This window comes from Mobula birostris, chromosome X (genome assembly GCF_030028105.1).
Source record: "Mobula birostris isolate sMobBir1 chromosome X, sMobBir1.hap1, whole genome shotgun sequence".
Classification (NCBI taxonomy): domain Eukaryota; kingdom Metazoa; phylum Chordata; class Chondrichthyes; order Myliobatiformes; family Myliobatidae; genus Mobula; species Mobula birostris.
In genome coordinates, this window is record NC_092402.1 from 61,897,313 (window position 1) to 61,913,967 (window position 16,655).

General features: G+C 42.1%; 1 protein-coding gene across 1 annotated transcript; it reads left to right on the plus strand.

The window, feature by feature from the left end:
- Positions 1-14,039: 14,039 nt before the first annotated feature.
- LOC140191524 (fidgetin-like) lies at positions 14,040-16,226 on the plus strand. Its single transcript, XM_072248974.1, has 2 exons — positions 14,040-14,394; positions 15,109-16,226. The coding sequence occupies exons 1-2, from the start codon at positions 14,040-14,042 to the stop codon at positions 16,224-16,226; spliced, it is 1,473 nt and encodes a 490-aa protein (XP_072105075.1).
- Positions 16,227-16,655: the final 429 nt, after the last annotated feature.

The following is a 16,655-nucleotide window of genomic DNA, read 5'->3' on the forward strand; positions in this document are numbered from 1 at the left end:
AGCTGAGAGAAGTGGAAGTTCTTTATTCAACAAAGTAGAATAATTTTCAGGAGAACCATACATTGTCTGTATGATCTTGTAGCACAATTAGGGATTGGTAGGCACGACGTTGTAGGCATCACTGAGTTGTGGCTGAAAGAAGATTATAGCTAGGAGCTTAACATCCAAGGATACACATTGTATTGAAAGGACAGGCAGGTAGGCAGAGGGGATGATGTGGCTCTGTTGTAAAAATGAGATGAAATCCTTGGAAAGAGGTGACATAGGATCAGAAGATGTAGAATCCTTGTGGGTAGAGTTAAGAAACTGCAAGGGTAAAAAGAACCTGAAGAAACTTGCATACAGACCTCCAAATGGTAGCCAGGATGTGGGATACAAATTACAATGGGAGATAGAAAAGGCGATGTTACGATAGCCATGGGAGATTTCAAAATGCAGGTAGATTGGGAAAATCAGGTTGATGGTGTTGGATCCCAAGAGAGGGAATTTGTGGAATACTTAAGAGATGGCTTCTTACAGCAGCTTGTGATCAGCCCATTAGGGGAAAGGGAATCCTGGACTGGGTGTTGGCCAATGAACCAGATTTGATTAGGGAGCTTAAGGTAAAGGATCCCTTAAGAAGCAGTGATCGTGATATGATAGAATTCACCTGCAGCTAGAGAGGGAGAAGGTAAAGTCAGATGTATCACCATTACAGTGGAGTAAAGCGAATTACAGAGACATGAGTGAGGAGCTGGCCAAAGTTCATTGGAAGAGTACACTAGCAGAGATGATGGCAGAACATCAATAGCTCGAGTTTCTGGGGGCAATTCAGAAGGTGCAGGGTAGATACATCCCAAACATGAAGTAGTATTCTAAAGGGAGGATGAAGCAGTCAGGGCTGACAAGGAATGTCAAAGACGGGAGTGCAAAAGCAAAGGAGAGGGCATATAATATAGCAAAATGAGTGGGAAGATAGAAAATTGGGAAGCTTTTAAAAAGCAACAGAATGCAACTCAAAATGCCATAACAAAAGAACAGATGAACTCTGAAGAGAAGCTGGCCAATGATATAAAAGAGGGTATGAAAATACAGTGCCTTGAAAAACTATTCAGCCCCAACACTTGGTTCATATAAATGAGTATTACAACCAGGAATTTTGATCAATTTAATCAAGAATTTATATTTGTGAGTCATACGCTCCTTTTTCACAATAGAGCCCATAGACAGGGAAAATTGTAAAGCATGAAAAACTATAAATTCGAAAACCATAGTGTCAGCAGTTCATCCCCTTTAGCTCAGCACTTAGTTGAACCACCTCTCCCAGCTATTACAATCAGTAGTCTTTGGATAAGTCTCTATTGTTTTGCACAATGTGATGGAGCAAGATTTGGCCATTCCTCCATGCAAAATTGCTCAAGCTGTGCCAGATTAGTTGGGGAGTGGCAGTGGATAGCAATCTGGAGGTCTTGCTAGAGATGTTCAATCAGGTTAAGGTCAGGACTCTGACAGGGTCACTCTAGGACATAATTTTCTTCATTTGAAGCCACTCCATGGTTGCTCTGGCAGAGTGCTTTGGGTCGTTATCCTGCTGAACGACAAACATCCTCCCCAGTTTAAGCTTTCTGGCAGAGGCTAGCAGGTTTTTATCCAGGATCCCTGTATTTAATAGCATTCATCTTCCCATCAATCCTAACCAGATTTCCAGTCCCTGCCCTGCTACTGAAAAGCATCTCCATGTCATGATGCTATCTCCACCATACTTTACAGTAGAGATGGTGTTACCTGCCTGATGCACCGTACTAGATTTGTGGCACACGCACTGCTTAGTGTTGAAACCAGGAAGTTCCACTTCAGTCTCAGCCGATCACAAGACCTTCTTCCACATCTTTACAGTATTTTCTAAGTGATGCTTTGCAAAGTCTGTACAAGCAAGGATATGATTTTTTTTTCAGCCAGGACTTCTTCCTTGCCACTCTTCCATAAGTACCCTTTCTGTGCAAGGCCTTAAAGATTGTGGAGCCATGAACTTCATCTCCAGTTGCAGGCTCTTGACTTCTGCAGCTAACTAAAAGTGACTATTGGTGTCACAGTAGCCTCTCTTAAGTGTCTTTCTTCTCTGGCACCTAAGTCTAGAGGGGCGGTCTGACCCAGACAGTGTTGCTGTGGTTTCACGTTTTTTCCACTTTTTCCATGATGGACTGCTCTGAGCTCCAAAGTATGTTCAGTGCCTTTGAGATGGTCTTGTACCTTTCCTCATATTTATGCTTCTCTGTTATCATTTCCTTGACTGGTCTTGAATACTATTTTTTTCTTCATTTTGGTTTGTTCTGTTGAAAATCTACCATACTGTTGGACCTTTCAGACAGAGGGGATATTTATTCTTATGAGTTCAGTGAAAACAGGTGATCCTCCAATTTTCTACATCAACAAATTGAGTGAGTTGGTAAGGTAGGAAAGTTAGCATAATGATTACAAAGGGGATGAATACTTTTTCAGCCTCACAATTTTGGTTTTTAATTTTTAGTAAATTGTTGACAGATTTTGGAATTTTTCTTTTGATTTGTCATGATGCACAGTGTTTCGTAGATTAGCTCAGAAATCCTGTTTCTATATGTTTTACAATTCGAAAATGAAACAGTAAAGTTTGTATATAGTGGTGGGGAACTGAATACTTTTTCAAAGCACTTTAAATAAAATATGGTATTGAAGCTGTGCTTGGCCACATCGTCATAAGAACATCCTGATGTATGCATCTTTGCTGGTCCAGATGTTCCAGGGTGTAGTGAAACGCTGATTAAATTGCATCTGCTGTGGATTTGTTGTGCCGGTAGGCAAGTTGGAGCAGATCCAAGTCGTTCCTCAGGCAGGACGTCACCCGCAGAACATCACTGTGGTTTACTGGCGCCATCTTAGTTTCTGGCAGGTCTAAAGATAGATAAACCACCTGCACCAGATTGACTACACTGCAGAGTTCTGAAAGAGGTAGTTGAAGAGTTTGTCTAGGCATTAGTAATGATCTTTCAATAATGATTAGATTCTGGCATGCTTCTGGAGAACTGGAAAATTGCAAATATCACTCCACTCTTCAAGAAGGGAGGGAGGCAGAAGAAAGTAAATTATAGGCCATTTAGCCTGACTTCAATGGTTAGGAAGGTGTAGAAGTCCATTATAAAGGATGAGGTTTTGGGGTACATGATAAAATAGGCCAAAATCAGCATGGTTTCCTGAAGGGGAAATCTAGCCTGAAAAATCTGTTTGAATTCTTTGAGGATACTACAGGCAAGATAGACAAAGGAGAGTCGATGGATGTTGTTTCCTTGGCTTTTCAGGAGGTCTTTGACAAGGTGCCGCACGTGAGGCTGCTTGACAAGGTAAGAGTCCATGGTACTACAGGAAAGCTAATAACTTGGATAGGAGACAAAGAGTGGGAATAAAGGGAGCCTTTTCTGGTTGGCTGCCAGTGACTAGTGGTGTTCTGCAGGTGTTGGTGTTGGGACCACTTCTTTTCATGTTATATGTCAATGATTGAATGATGGAATTGATGGCTTTGTGGCCCAGTTTGCAAACAATATGAAGTTAGGTGGAGGTGCAATTAGTGTTTAGGAAACAGGTATCTGCAGAAGGACTGAGACAGACTGGGGGAATGGGCAAAGAAGTAGCAGATGCGATATATAATAAGGAAGTGCATGGTTATGCACTTTAGTAGAGGGAATAAAGGCCAAACTATCTTCTAAATAGGCATAAAATTCAAAAATCAGATGTGCATATGGACTTAGGAGTCCTTGTGCAGGATTCCCTAAAGGGTAACTTGCAGGTTGAGTCGATGGCAAGGAAGGCAATTACAATGCTAGCATTCATTTCGAGAGGACTGAAACATAAGTACAAGGATTTAATGCTGAGACTTTATAAAGTATTGGTCAGACAACACTCAGAGTATTGTGTACAGGCCACCTAACAGTAGTAGTGAGGTCGGAGATGGTATTAAACAGGAAATTAGAAATGTGTGCAATAAAGGAACAGCAGTTATAATGGGTGACTTCAATCTACATGTAGATTGGGTGAACCAAATTGGTAAAGGTGCTGAGGAAGAGGATTTCTTGGAATGTATACGGGATGGTTTTTTGAACCAACATGTCGAGGAACCAACTAGAGAGCAGGCTATTCTGGACTGGGTTTTGAGCAATGAGGAAGGGTTAATTAGCAATCTTGTCGTGAGAGGCCCCTTGGGTAAGAGTGACCATAATATGGTGGAATTCTTCATTAAGATGGAGAGTGACATAGTTAATTCAGAAACAAAGGTTCTGAACTTACAGAGGGGTAACTTTGAAGGTATGAGACGTGAATTAGCTAAGATAGACTGGCAAATGACACTTAAAGGATTGACGGTGGATATGCAATGGCAAGCATTTAAAGGTTGCATGGATGAAGTACAACAATTGTTCATCCCAGTTTGGCAAAAGAATAAATCAAGGAAGGTAGTGCACCCGTGGCTGACAAGAGAAATTAGGGATATTATCAATTCCAAAGAAGAAGCATACAAATTATCCAGAGAAAGTGGCTCACCTGAGGACTGGGAGAAATTCAGAGTTCAGCAGAGGAGGACAAAGGGCTTAATTAGGAAGGGGAAAAAAGATTATGAGAGAAAACTGGCAGGGAACATAAAAACTGACTGTAAAAGCTTTTATAGATATGTAAAAAGGAAAAGACTGGTAAAGACAAATGTAGGTCCCCTACAGACAGAAACAGGTGAATTGATTATGGGGAGCAAGGACATGGCAGACCAATTGAATAATTACTTTGGTTCTGTCTTCACTAAGGAGGACATAAATAATCTTCCAGAAATAGTAGGGGACAGAGGGTCCAGTGAGATGGAGGAACTGAACGAAATACATGTTAGGAGGGAAGTGGTGTTAGGTAAATTGAAGGGATTGAAGGCAGATAAATCCCCAGGGCCAAATGGTCTGCATCCTAGAGTGCTTAAGGAAGTAGCCCAAGAAATAGTGGATGCATTAGTGATAATTTTTCAAAACTCGTTAGATTCTGGACTAGTTCCTGAGGATTGGAGGGTGGCTAATGTAACTCCACTTTTTAAAAAAGGAGGGAGAGAGAAACCGGGGAATTATAGACCGGTTAGCCTAACGTCGGTGGTGGGGAAACTGCTGGAGTCAGTTATCAAAGATGTGACAACAGCACATTTGGAAAGCGGTGAAATCATCGGACAAAGTCAGCATGGATTTGTGAAAGGAAAATCATGTCTGACGAATCTCATAGAATTTTTTGAGGATGTAACTAGTAGAGTGGATAGGGGAGAACCAGTGGATGTGGTATATTTGGATTTTCAAAAGGCTTTTGACAAGGTCCCACACAGGAGATTAGTGTGCAAACTTAAAGCACATGGTATTGGGGGTAAGGTATTGATGTGGATGGAGAATTGGTTAGCAGACAGGAAGCAAAGAGTGGGAATAAACGGGACCTTTTCAGAATGGCAGGCAGTGACTAGTGGGGTACCGCAGGGCTCAGTGCTGGGACCCCAGTTGTTTACAATATATATTAATGACTTGGATGAGGGAATTAAATGCAGCATCTCCAAGTTTGCGGATGACACGAAGCTGGGTGGCAGTGTTAGCTGTGAGGAGGATGCTGAGAGGATGCAGAGTGACTTGGATAGGTTGGGTGAGTGGGCAAATTCATGGCAGATGCAATTTAATGTGGATAAATGTGAAGTTATCCACTTTGGTGGCAAAAATAGGAAAACAGATTATTATCTGAATGGTGGCCGATTAGGAAAAGGGGAGGTGAAACGAGACCTGGGTGTCATTATACACCAGTCATTGAAAGTGGGCATGCAGGTACAGCAGGCGGTGAAAAAGGCGAATGGTATGCTGGCATTTATAGCGAGAGGATTCAAGTACAGGAGCAGGGAGGTACTACTGCAGTTGTACAAGGCCTTGGTGAGACCACACCTGGAGTATTGTGTGCAGTTTTGGTCCCCTAATCTGAGGAAAGACATCCTTGCCATAGAGGGAGTACAAAGAAGGTTCACCAGATTGATTCCTGGGATGGCAGGACTTTCATATGAAGAAAGACTGGATGAACTGGGCTTGTACTCGTTGGAATTTAGAAGATTGAGGGGGGATCTGATTGAAACATATAAAATCCTAAAGGGATTGGACAGGCTAGATGCAGGAAGATTGTTCCCGATGTTGGGGAAGTCCAGAACGAGGGGCCACAGTTTGAGGATAAAGGGGAAGCCTTTTAGGACCGAGATTAGGAAAAACTTCTTCACACAGAGAGTGGTGAATCTGTGGAATTCTCTGCCACAGGAAACAGTTGAGGCCAGTTCATTGGCTATATTTAAGAGGGAGTTAGATAAGGCCCTTGTGGCTACGGGGATCAGGGGGTATGGAGGGAAGGCTGGGGCGGGGTTCTGAGTTGGATGATCAGCCATGATCATAATAAATGGCAGTCCAGGCTCGAAGGGCCGAATGGCCTACTCCTGCACCTATTTTCTATGTTTCTATTATGAGCAGTCTTGTGCCCCTTATTTTAGAAAACGTGCTGATATTGGAGAGGCTGCAGAGGAGGTTCACGAGAATGATTGCAGGAATGAAAGGGTTAACGTATGAGGAGTGTTTGATGGCTCTAAGCCTGTAGGTACTCACTGGAGTTTAGAAAAATGAATGGGGATCTCCTTGGAACTTATCAAATATTGAAAGGTCTGTATAGTGGATGTGGAGAGAATATTTCCTATAGTGGGTGAGTTTAGGACCAAAGGACATAGGTTCAGACCAACGGGACATCCATTTAGAACAGAGGTGAGGAGGAATTTCTTTAGACGGAGATCTCAATTTGTGGAATTCATTGTCACAGGCAGCTGTGGAGGCCAAGTCATTGAGGATACTGAAATAGGAGATTGATAGGATCTTGATTAGTCAGGGCATCTAAGGTTATGGGGAGAATAGGGTTGAGAGGGATAATAAAGTAGCTATGATGAAGTGGTAGAGCAGACTTGATGGACCAAATGGCCTAATTATGCTCATGGTCTTAAGTTCCATTTGCCATTATTCTGACATTTTACCAGCTGGCCTAGATCTCACTGCAAATTTGGAGTGTGTCCCTGGCTGTCCACCATACCCCAAACTTGGTGACATAGAAACATAGAAAACCTACAGCACAAAACAGGCCCTTCGGCTCACAAAGCTGTGCCGAACATGTCCCTACCTTAGAACGACCCGGGCTTTACCCACAGCCCTCTATTTTTCTACGCTCCACGTAGCCATCCAGGAGTCTCTTAAAAGACCCTATCGTTTCCGCCTCCACCACTGCCGCTGGCAGCCCATTCCACGCACTCACCACTCTCTGCGTTTATATAAAAAAAACTTACCCCTGACATCTCCTCTGTACCTACTTCCAAGCATCTTAAAACTATGCCCTCTCATGCTAGCCATTTCAGCCCTGGTAAAAAGCCTCTGACTATCCACACAATCAATGCCTCTCATCATCTTATACACCTCTATCAGGTCACCTCTCATCCTCCCTCACTCCGAGGAGAAAAGGCCGAGTTCACTCAACCTGTTTTCTTAAGGCATGCTCTCCAATCCAGGCAACATCCTTGTAAATCTCCTCTACATCCTTCCTGTAGTGAGGCGACCAGAATTGAGCACAGTACTCCAAGTGGGGTCTGACCAGGGTCCTATATAGCTGCAACGTTACCTCTCAGCTCTTAAACTCAATCCCCTGATTGATGAAGGCCAATGCACTGTACGCAGCTTTCACAATAGAGTCAACCTGCGTAGTAGCTTTGAGTGTCCTGTGGACTCGGACCCCAAGATCCCTCTGATCCTCCACACTGCCAAGAGTCTTACCATTAATACTTTATTCTGCCATCAGATTTGACCGACCAAGATGAACCACCTCACACTTATCTGGGTTGAACTCCATCTGCCACTTCTCAGCCCAGTTTTGCATCCTATCAATGTCCCGTCGTAACCTCTGACAGCCCTCCACATTATCTACAACACCCCCAACCTTTGTGTCATCAGCAAATTTACTAACCCATCCCTCCACTTCCTCATCCAGGTCATTTATAAAAATCACGGAGAGTAGGGGTCCCAGAACAGATCCCTGAGGCACACCACTGGTCACTGGCCTCCATGCAAAATATGACTCATCTACAACCACTCTTTGCCTTCTGTGGGCAAGCCAGTTCTGAATCCAACATTTGCTGATCCAGTTTACCATATCATTATACAGATTGTTGATATAGGTGACAAACAACAGAACCAGCATTGATCCTTACGGCACCCAGGCCTCCAGTCAGAGAGGCAACCATCTACTGTACCGTTTAGCTTCTCCCACGAAGCCAAATGTCTAATTGAATTTACTACCTCATTCTGAATGCCCAGCAACTGAGCATTATTGACCAACCTCCAATGCGGGACCTTGTCAAAGGCCTTACTAAACTCCATGTAGACAAAATCTACTGCCTTGCCTTCATCATCTTTCCTGGTAGCTTTCTTGAAAAACCCTGTAAGATTAGTTAGACACAACTTGCCCTACACAAGGCCATGTTGACTATCTCTAATCAATCCCTGTCTATCCAAGTACCTGTGTCCAGCTCCTCACACATGGCTCAGGATGTTTTAAATTTCTCTGCTAGGGCCCCTGCAATTTCTGCACTAGCCTCCCACAGGGGCTGAGGGAACAGCTTGTCAGACTCTGGAGAGTTGTCCATCCTAATTTGCCTCAAGACAGCAAACACCTCCTCCTCTGTAATCTGTAATGGGTGTATGACCCTTCTGTTGCTTCGCCTCACTTCTATAGACTCTGTGTCTGTCTCCTGAGCAAAAAATTTATTTAATATCTCCCCCCTCCATCTCTTTCAGCTGCACGCATAGATTATCACTTTGATCTGCCAAAGAACTAACTTTGTCCCTTGCTATCCTTTTAAATGTCTGTAGAAGCCCTTAGGATTCTCCTTCACCTTGTCTGCTAGAGCAACCTCATGTCTTCATTTAGACCTCCTGATTTCTTCTCTCTTGAATTTCTTGTACTCCTCAAGTACCTTATTTGTTCCTACTTGCCTATACCTGCGATACATCTCCCTTTTTTTAACCAGAGCCTCAATATCTTCCAAAAACTAAGGTCACCTAAACCTGTTATCCTTGTCTTTTATTCTGACAGGAATATACAAACTCTGTATTCTCAAAATTTCACTTTTGAAGGCCTCCCACTTACCAAGTACATCTTTGCCAGAAAGCAGCCTGTTCCAATCCACAATAACCAGATCCTTTCTGACACCATCAAAATTGGCCTTTCTCCAATTTATAAACTTAAACCCACACTCCAGATCTATGGTTCTCCATAACTATCTTGAAACTAATGGCATTGTGATCACTAGATGCAAAATGTTGCCCTATACAAATTTGTCACCTGTCCTGTCTCATTCCCTAATAGGAGATCTAGTATCACACTCTCTCTAGTTAGGACTTTTTTTATATACTGATTAAAAAAACTTTTCTGACCACACTTTACAAACTCTTTCCCAGTCCCAGCCAATATGTGGAAAGTTAAAATAATCTACTATCACAACCTTTATTGTTTCTTGTAACAGTCTGTGATCTCTCTACAAATTTGCTCCTGTGGATTGTTGGGCTGTCTATAACATAATCTCATTAATGTGGTCATATCTTTCTTATTTCTCAGTTCTAGACGAGTTCTCATGTGTCTCCTGACTGAACAATGTCATGATATTTTACCTGACTAGTAACGCTACCCCTTCCCCTTTAACCACTCCTGCTCTATCACATCTAAGACAAAAAGCCAAGAATATTGAGCTGCCAGTCCTACCCCTCCTGCAACCAAGTCTCACGAATGGCTGCAATGTCACAATTCCAGATGCAGGTCCATGCCCTAAACTCATCTGCCTTTCCTGTAATATTCCTTGCATTGAAATTTACAGCTCAGAACATTAGTCCCATCATGCTCAACCTTTTGTTTCCTGACCTTGTACGTAGGCTTAAGAACATCTTTCTCCACAACACTTCACTATCTTCTGCATCCCATCCTCCTGCAACTCTGGTTTTAAACCCCCCTCCCCCGTATCTCATACAGCACTAGCAAACCTTCCCGCTAGGATATTAGTCCACCTCTAGTTCAGCTGCAAACTGTCCCTTCTGTACAGGTCCCACCTTCCCTGGAAGAGAGCCAATGACCCAAAAATCTGAAGTCCTCCCTTCTGCACCAACTCCTTAGTCATGTGTTAAATTGTATGACCTTCCTACCTCTGGTCTCACTAGCATGTGGCATGGGTAGCAATCCTGAGACCACGACCCTTCCTCTTCTCCAGCCCTTTACCTCTTTCACCTATCACCTCCCAACTTCTTACTTCATCCTCCTTCCCCATCTACTCACCTTCCCTCTCACCTGGTCTCACCTAACCTCTACCCCCCCCACCTTCTTATTCTAGCTTCTGTTCCCTTCCTTTCTAGTCCTGATGAAGGGTTTCAGCCCCAAAACATTGACTGTTTATTCCTGTACATTGATACTGCTGACTTGCTGGGTTCCTTCAGCAATTTGCATGTACTCCCCTTCTATCTGTCACTTGAACACCTCCCTTTGCTCCAAGACCAATTTATCCACAGTGACTATTTCCAGTCTGCTTTTCCTCTATCACTTCTCATTCTAGTGAAATTATCCCCAATCCAATTTATATTCCTATATTATCTTAATCTTTTTCCATAATGATGTTTATTTATTTGAGATACAGATTGAAATAGGCCCTTCAAGCCATGCCGCCCAGCAATGACCCAATTTAACCCTAGCCTAATCACGGAATGATATACAATGACCTATTAACCTACCAAATGGTACATCTTTGGACTGTGGGAGGAAACCGGAGCACCCAGAGCTAACCCTCGCAGTCATGGAGAGAACGTACAAATTCTTTACAGACAGTGGCTGAAATTGAACCTGGGTCGCTGGTACTGTAAAGTGTTGTCCTAACCACTATGCTGCCATGCCACACCAATGTGTAATGTGTAACTGAATTATTGTCACTGGCTCAGACATAATTTCCCACTGATTTTCCTTCCATCTGAGCCCAGTTTCATTGCCTAAATCAAAATCCAGAAGTATTGTTTGCAAGACCTTAGATGTCACTTTTGGAGGCAGCTGATTTTATAGAATATTTTTCTGGAAAGAAAAGGAATGATTTTGTATGCAAAATGGCAAAATAATGATTGCATGATAATTTGAACAATTAGTCAATATGTTATAGTAATAGTAAGGTTTGAAGGTTGGATTGTGGTGAATGCAATTGCTTCCTCATACGTCTTCCTTGGGAAGAGAAAGAGAAAGCATAGGGACATTGTAATGAGGTTGTTGGCTCACTGTTACTGACCAAGAAAATTCTTCCGCAGGGTGGCTTCACAACTGGGCTCCCGCACATCTACCATACACTAGACACCTGAAATCTATTCTACCAATTGCACACACACAAAAATACTTTTTTCCTCGTTATGAAGTGACAGATCTGTCAACGTTGAATCTTCTCTCCTTGCCTGATATTTTATTAGGAGCCACTAAGCATCAATCAGAAGGGAAAACATTGACTGTTTTAGTTAAGGACACTTACAATATCTATAATGGTCTCAGACGAGATTAACTAATTCAATACAGAGCAAAATCAAACCCAATGTTTTCCTAACCTTCATGACTCAATAGAAAAATCCTACACAAGGTGGTTTTCAAAGAAAGTTTTGTGGACTAATTAGGCACTTAAAGGTCATTTCCTGGATATGGGAATTATTTTGTCTTGCTATCATTGCGAATTCTGCATTAGATTGAAACTACAGTAAGTCCCTGGAACATCCAACATTCAGTAAAGCAAGTAGAGTACAGGACTTTATAACCAAAACATTAGAGCTGTTGGATGCTGTACTTTAATTGTATATCTGTTTAGGCCTACGACTAGTACTTCATCCGGTTCAAGGTGATTGAAAAACTTGGCCATCACAGTAGCGTAGCGGTTAGTGCGACGTTAGTGCAGCTTGAGGTGTCAGAGTTCATTTACAGCATCATTTGCAAGGAGTCTGTACGTCTTCCCCTTGGGTTTTCCCCTGAGCTCTTCGGTTTCCTCCCATAGTCCAAAGATGTATCAGGTAGGTTAATGGTGATTGTAAATTGTCCTGTGATTAGGGTAGTATTAAATTGGGGTTGTCGGGGGGGGGGGGGTGGCCACTGGGGCACAGCTTGAAGGGCCAATTCCATGCTGTTTCACTAAATAAAATAAAACATTTAAAAAATATGATCCATTAATTGGAGGCAAAGAGATTGATTTCTAGGCCAGGGAGGGGGGTGTTAAATTGGGTGGTTAATTTTGGGACATGCTGTGCCTATGTTGGTTAATTAATATAAAAACAGTGACTACACTATGGAAAATTTTGAGAGGTTTCATATAAATACAATATTTTTCTTAGCCTACAAAGTTAAATTACAACTTACAGCTGCTGACTTTATTGTATCTTCCCCTTTAAAACATTTTGGACTACTTTGATGCAGAATATTTGTAACTGCTAACATCGTTCCATTAGTTAGCCTCTGCTACAGTAGGTACAATAATATGAAGAAAAGTTAACACTGAGTTTGAAAAATCACATGATCTGGACACCAATGTATATGGAATCTGTTTTATCAGACAGTAGTGCATCATGTTTATCAAGAGATTTTGAAGTAGATTTATTGAATACTTGTCTGTCTGCCTAAATTTCTATACTGCAATCCCATGCACTTAAAGCAACTTAAATTCTTCAATTATTCCACCGACTCCAGACAGCAAGAAGACACTTTGTGTGCCTGACATATGGATTGGCCTTGATGCAAGCCCTGTGTACATAAGATGATTGTTGGCTGTGATTTTCCAGTCTACGTTGATTGTATGTTTGTAGAATGGGGCTTTATAAAATTCAGCCCAGTAGCCACATGTCTTATTGACCTCATTTTCCTCTGATCCCTGCATTTGGCTCTGGGCAAAAGTATTAAGATAGACCATATAACCTTACAACCATAAACCACAGAAACAGAATTTGGCCATTCAACCCATTGAGTCTGCTCCAACTTTTGATCATGGCTAATCTTTTTAAAGATCATTCTCCCACCTTCTCCCCATAACCCTTAATTCTCTTATCAGACAAGAACCTATTGGTATATGCCTTAAAATCACCCACTGAGCTGGCCTCCACAGCCCTTTATGGCAACAAATTCCATAGAATTACCATCTTCTGGTTGAAGAAATTCCTTCTCATCTCATTTCTAAATGGACGTCCTTTTTATTTTGAGGTTGTGTCATTGGATCCCAGACTTTGGATCCTTTTATGTCCACTCTATCCAGGTCTTTCTGTATCTGGTGGGTTTCAAGTCTTTTGGGTGATGGTGAAGCTTTAAGGTAAAATCTTTAATTAGAAGCACTGGAAAATACAGAAGGAGATTCTGTTAATAAATTTAATTGTATTATTGAAAAGTACACATTTAAAGAAAAAGTGGCAGTAAGTCTCCCCTAGCAATTTCAGGCACATTGCCAGGTGATTGGCATTGCATGCACCTTAACTGAACTTTGGGAGGTTATTTTATCATGTGCATAGGTAGGAAGAGAATCTCATGCTTAGAAAGTCGATCAGTTAGGACCTTTGGCAAGAATATTTTCCAATATTAGAATTGCCCTACTCTAAACTTTCAGTGTAAAAGCAGATTCTGCACTTACTGGAAACTTCATGGTCTGTCCCTTCACTCATTGTAATCTTACTGCTCTTTCCAACTCTATTCTACATTAATTGTCTACTGAAAATTGGGACAACAAGGGTAATAGCAGACCTTCCATACAAGAGTATAATTAACTGTAATGGTATGGTTTTACAGGTAAATCAATACAGCTAGTCCATTCAGTTCTGACAAATGGGTAATTGAATCCATCTTTTGATAACCTGGTAAGTCATATTGATTGACTAGTCTTTGAAGATCTAGTTCACAATGTACGTTGTTGCCTTTCAGGCCTATTGAAGATGCATTGGACTCCAGAGCATGCTCAGGGACCAGAGCAGTACCTCGATATCTCATTCACAATGTCTTCCCTAGCTCATAAACCAGAAGAGAACCATCTCATACAGCAGCATCCCCGGTACGAGTGGGCAAATGATGACATTTCTGCACTGACAGCCTCTAATTTGCTCAAAAAATATGCAGAGAAGTACTCTGGGACTGTGAACTCTTCATTCGAGAGGCCAGAGCAAAATCCTTACATAGATGCTCCACTTGGACCAATTAATGAACAAAAGAATGAAAACGAATCCTGGCAAATGTCCTTTCGTGAACAGGGGTCATTTTCTGCAAGTTCGGTAGATGATGGTCTTACAGGCAGTAAAGCAAGAGTTAATTCTATCCTCCCACCAGGAAGTGGCAGCGTAGACATCGGACGTTCCTCTATGGTGACCAACAGTCTTTCTGAACCTTGCTATCCAAGTAATACAAGTGGTCCTACTTCTGCCTCATGCATTCAATCCTGCCTTGTGCCAATTGGAACATCTCAGGAAGGTTACACTGCAACTTATTTAACCTCAGACCACTGTAGCCAAGCTACATCTGCAGTTCCTTCCTCTCTTACTTCATCTTTAAGTAGTTCAAGTCTTCTGCAGCCAGTACATTCCATGTCCACTATAATGCCCTCTTATAATTCAACTTTCACTGGACTAAACTCAATCTACAACTACCCCTCAAACCATTACCCTTCTCAGTTGAGCTCTGGTCCTGGTTACTCAGGAGTACATCATCCACCCTTAGGTATTCCAGCTCCTATTCGTCTTCCTTCCTCATCCCGGCATTCCATAGACCCAAGATATGCCTACCAGAGCCACAGTTTGCCCAAGGATTCTTTATCTCCTGTTACCAATGGCTCAAGCAGTGCTTTAAAGAGAAAAACATTTGATACAAACCTGAGAGAGGATGGGGGTCTGAATAGGTACAGTTATAGACAGCAAAGGACTGCTTTAGGTTTGTATCAGATGCCAAATGACGTGGCACTTGGTGAGTGTCAAGACAATCACTTTCGTAGAAATGGTGACACGTTGCCTGTAGAATTCAAAACGAGGAAGCAACATATTGTGAATGACCTTATCGATAAGTACAGTGACCATGGAAAGAAAAGAATGATGTCGCCGCATTATAATAGTGAACAGCTTCCGCTTCAGTCAAGCTCATCCGAAGCTCTTGTGAAGTTCACTTCTGCATTATTGGACAGCGAAGTGGTGGATGAGCAAGACCGCATGCTTAACCCCCAGATGCAGGCTCAGAGAGTCGAGACAGTTACCGCGAGCAGTCAATTGGAGGAGCAATTGAAAAGCATGGATTCTCAACTCCTAAGCTTAGTAACCAATGAAATCGTGGATTCGAGTCCTCCTGTACAGTGGGGTGATATTGCCGGACTGGATACTGCAAAGGCACTGATTGAACAACAGATATTGTGGCCTTTGTTGAGGCCAGAAGCGTACAATGGTGCAAATAGGGCACCAAAAAGCATTTTGCTGTTTGGACCTCGTGGAGGAGGCAAAACGATGCTCACAAGATGCATTGCCACTCACCTAGGGGCAACTTTCCTGAAGGTCAGTGGTTCTTCCTTCATCTCTAAGTGGAAGGGAGATGGAGAGATGATCTTACAGGCCATGTTTCTTGTAGCTCGGTCTCGTCAACCATCTGTCATCTTTATCAATGAACTTGATGTCATGCTCTCTAACCCTGTGGGTGAAGAAAGCATCCACCTTAACTCTATTAAAGCCAAATTACTGTCTCATGTAGAAGGTGTGCTGAACTCAAACAGTGACCATATTATAGTCATTGGAGGTACTAGGCACCCAGATGATATTGAGGAGACCATCCACAGGTACTTTATAAAGCGTCTTTATATCTCTCCACCGGATAGCATTGCAAGGCGCCAAATTTTAATCTATACCTTGTCCCAACAAGACCATTGCCTAAGCGATGGGGAAATTAGCTCAATTGTTCAGAATACAGAAGGATATTCAGGGAGCGATCTCATGCAGCTCTGTCAGGAAGCAGCTTCTGAGCAAGATGGCCAGCAGAAAGCTGCCACCTATAAAGACTTTGAAAATGCATTTTGCAAAGTCCGCCCCAGCATTTCCCAAAAGGATCTGAAGTTGTACACAGAATGGAGCAAGTTGTTTGGGACTTGCGTCTGACAGAAAAGATTTGGAAGTTTAAGAGGTTGGGGGATGGCATAAACCTGACATTAATTTCCATTATATCACTGAAGACAAATTCTAAGCAAATCAATTGGTGGTATTTCTATGGAGTAAAACATTTCTGAAGTTATTGGTTGCTAAGTAAGCACTCATATGTTTCTTACTCAAAAAAATAACTTTTTAGATGATCCCAATCAACTAATTTACCAAGGGCAGTCAGTTTCTCTGTATTTTTTCCATATTTATTTCTGCTGTTGTATTTTATTAGTGCTTCTGCTCCAGCTGGAGTGAAGAGAAGGTTTTTTTTTCTTCTTGCTCTTAATGTTGTGTTGTTTCAAAATAATTTTTCTCCAGCTACTCAGGAAAGCTGTGATTATTGAACAACAGATATCATGAACTCTCTGGGACAGGTTCAATACAAGTTAG